This window comes from Gekko japonicus, unplaced genomic scaffold, assembly GCF_001447785.1.
Source record: "Gekko japonicus isolate JY-2015 unplaced genomic scaffold, Gekko_japonicus_V1.1 scaffold1636, whole genome shotgun sequence".
NCBI classification, from domain to species: domain Eukaryota; kingdom Metazoa; phylum Chordata; class Lepidosauria; order Squamata; family Gekkonidae; genus Gekko; species Gekko japonicus.
In genome coordinates, this window is record NW_015176023.1 from 216263 (window position 1) to 218009 (window position 1747).

Below are 1747 nucleotides of genomic sequence, written 5' to 3' on the forward strand. Positions count from 1 at the left end.
GCCCCTGGGCGAGGGGCTTTGTTTTCTGCTCAGAGGAGCATCACAGCGAAACTTGCCCGTAGTGGCAGCAGCCAGGGGAGGAAGGGCCAGTTCTGAGGCTCCCGCAGGACTGGCAGCCTTCAGGACGCCAGAGAGCCCTGCCCCTGGAGCAGTCTTCCGAAAGGCCAGGGGCCAAGACTGGCCGCCTGACTTCCCACTTGGGCAGGTGCCCTGGAGAGCCACCGGTGGCCCGAGGCAAGCGGAGAAAGGCGGCCTGGGGGTGCCAAGAGGGACCCTCCCCTGGTGCCCCCCCCCGTGGCTCGTGGTGCTGTTGCCTGAGTCTGAGCTGAGCAAGTGGCCCTGCTGGCCCCACAGGAGTCGCCGGGGGTTCCGGTCCCCCCCCCTGCCAGGTCCCCCCAATCCCGTCCATCTGCTCCCGCGGCTCCTCCCTGGCGGGCGTGGGTCTCTGACCGGGTTTTGGTTCTAGGAGGGAGCCAAGGAGTTCGCTGTGCTGCGCAACCAACGGTCCAAGTGCTCTGGACGGCGCCGCCGCAGGGCCCCCGCCCTCAACGCCTCCTCTTCCTCCAGTGCTTCCACCTCCACGAGCACCGAAGCCAAGGAAGGCGACAGCGACCGAGACACGGGCAACGACTGGGCCTCCAGTTCCTCGGGTACTTGAGGCACCCTCCGATAGCCTCTCCTGCTGCCTCCTGCGTGGGGGGGGGGAGAGACGGCGGGTGGCATTTTCCTCCTGGGCGCTGGCAGCCGAGGGGCAAGGGAGATTGCAGCAGGGCCACCCGCCTGCTTCTTGTGGGTGCCCTCCCAGAACTTGACGAGGGACAGGCCTTGTGCGACACGTCCCAATCCGTCGCGGGAATAAATGAAATTGGTGTGCTTTCCTCTCGATGGGCAGGGGATAGGCAGGCAGTGGTGCCCCCCAAAGCGATGCTATGCCTGTCCCCATCAGAGCCAGCTCCGGTGCGGCTGGGTGGGTGACATGCGTCTCGTGCGCTTTACCCTGGGGCAGGAAGGAGGGTGCCACTCTTTGGGGCTTCCTCTCATGGCCACGATTTCTTTTCCCTTGCTCTCCGGTCGCTCTAGAGGCCAACTCGCGTTGCCAGACACCGACGAAGCAGAAGCTGAGCCCCGCCGTCTCGCAGCCGGTCCTGTCAGACGTGCCGCTGGAGCCCGTTGAGTGGTCGGGGGCGGAGGAGTCCCTCTTCCGTGTCTTCCACGGAACCTACTTCAACAATTTCTGCTCCATCGCGAGACTGCTGGGAACCAAGACCTGCAAGCAGGTGGGGCTGCCTGTTCTGTCTCCCTCCCCCAGCCGGTGGAGTCCCTGGGGTGCTGGACCAGGATCCGGGGTCGGGGGGGGGGCGGGTCGGGTCATGGGAGCGCTCCGTGTGACCCTGGCTTGTTCGCACTCACTTAGGGTGAGGGCGCTGAAAGCTGCTTTGGCTCCCTTTGGGGAGAAAAGCGGGATCTAAGTGGCTACTGTCACGGGCACGTTTCTCTTTGGGCAGGTGTTTCAGTTTGCCGTGAAGGAGTCCTTGATAACGAAGCTGCCCACCAATGAGCTCCTGAATCCCTCCCAGAAGAAGAAGCGGAAGCACAGGTGTGGGCCCCCGGGGGCGGGGGGGGGAGCCTTCTGCGTGGGCTGTGGGGCTCGGCTGCACCGGATGCAGATTCTGCTGGGGGGGGGGGGGAGGGGGCCCCGGCCCCTTTGCACTTGGGGGACTTGTACTAGACCTTTGCCCCCCCCCCC

The 1747-nt window shown here is 65.5% G+C and overlaps 1 protein-coding gene across 1 annotated transcript in view; it reads left to right on the forward strand.

The window, feature by feature from the left end:
* Positions 1 to 1747, forward strand: part of EZH1 (enhancer of zeste 1 polycomb repressive complex 2 subunit) — a 39771-nt gene that overhangs the window by 33693 nt on the left and 4331 nt on the right. Inside the window, exons 10-12 of the mRNA XM_015426591.1 lie at positions 467 to 650; positions 1081 to 1277; positions 1506 to 1599. Of these exons, the coding sequence (XP_015282077.1) occupies positions 467 to 650; positions 1081 to 1277; positions 1506 to 1599 (475 nt within the window). The remainder of the gene's footprint in view (positions 1 to 466; positions 651 to 1080; positions 1278 to 1505; positions 1600 to 1747) is intronic.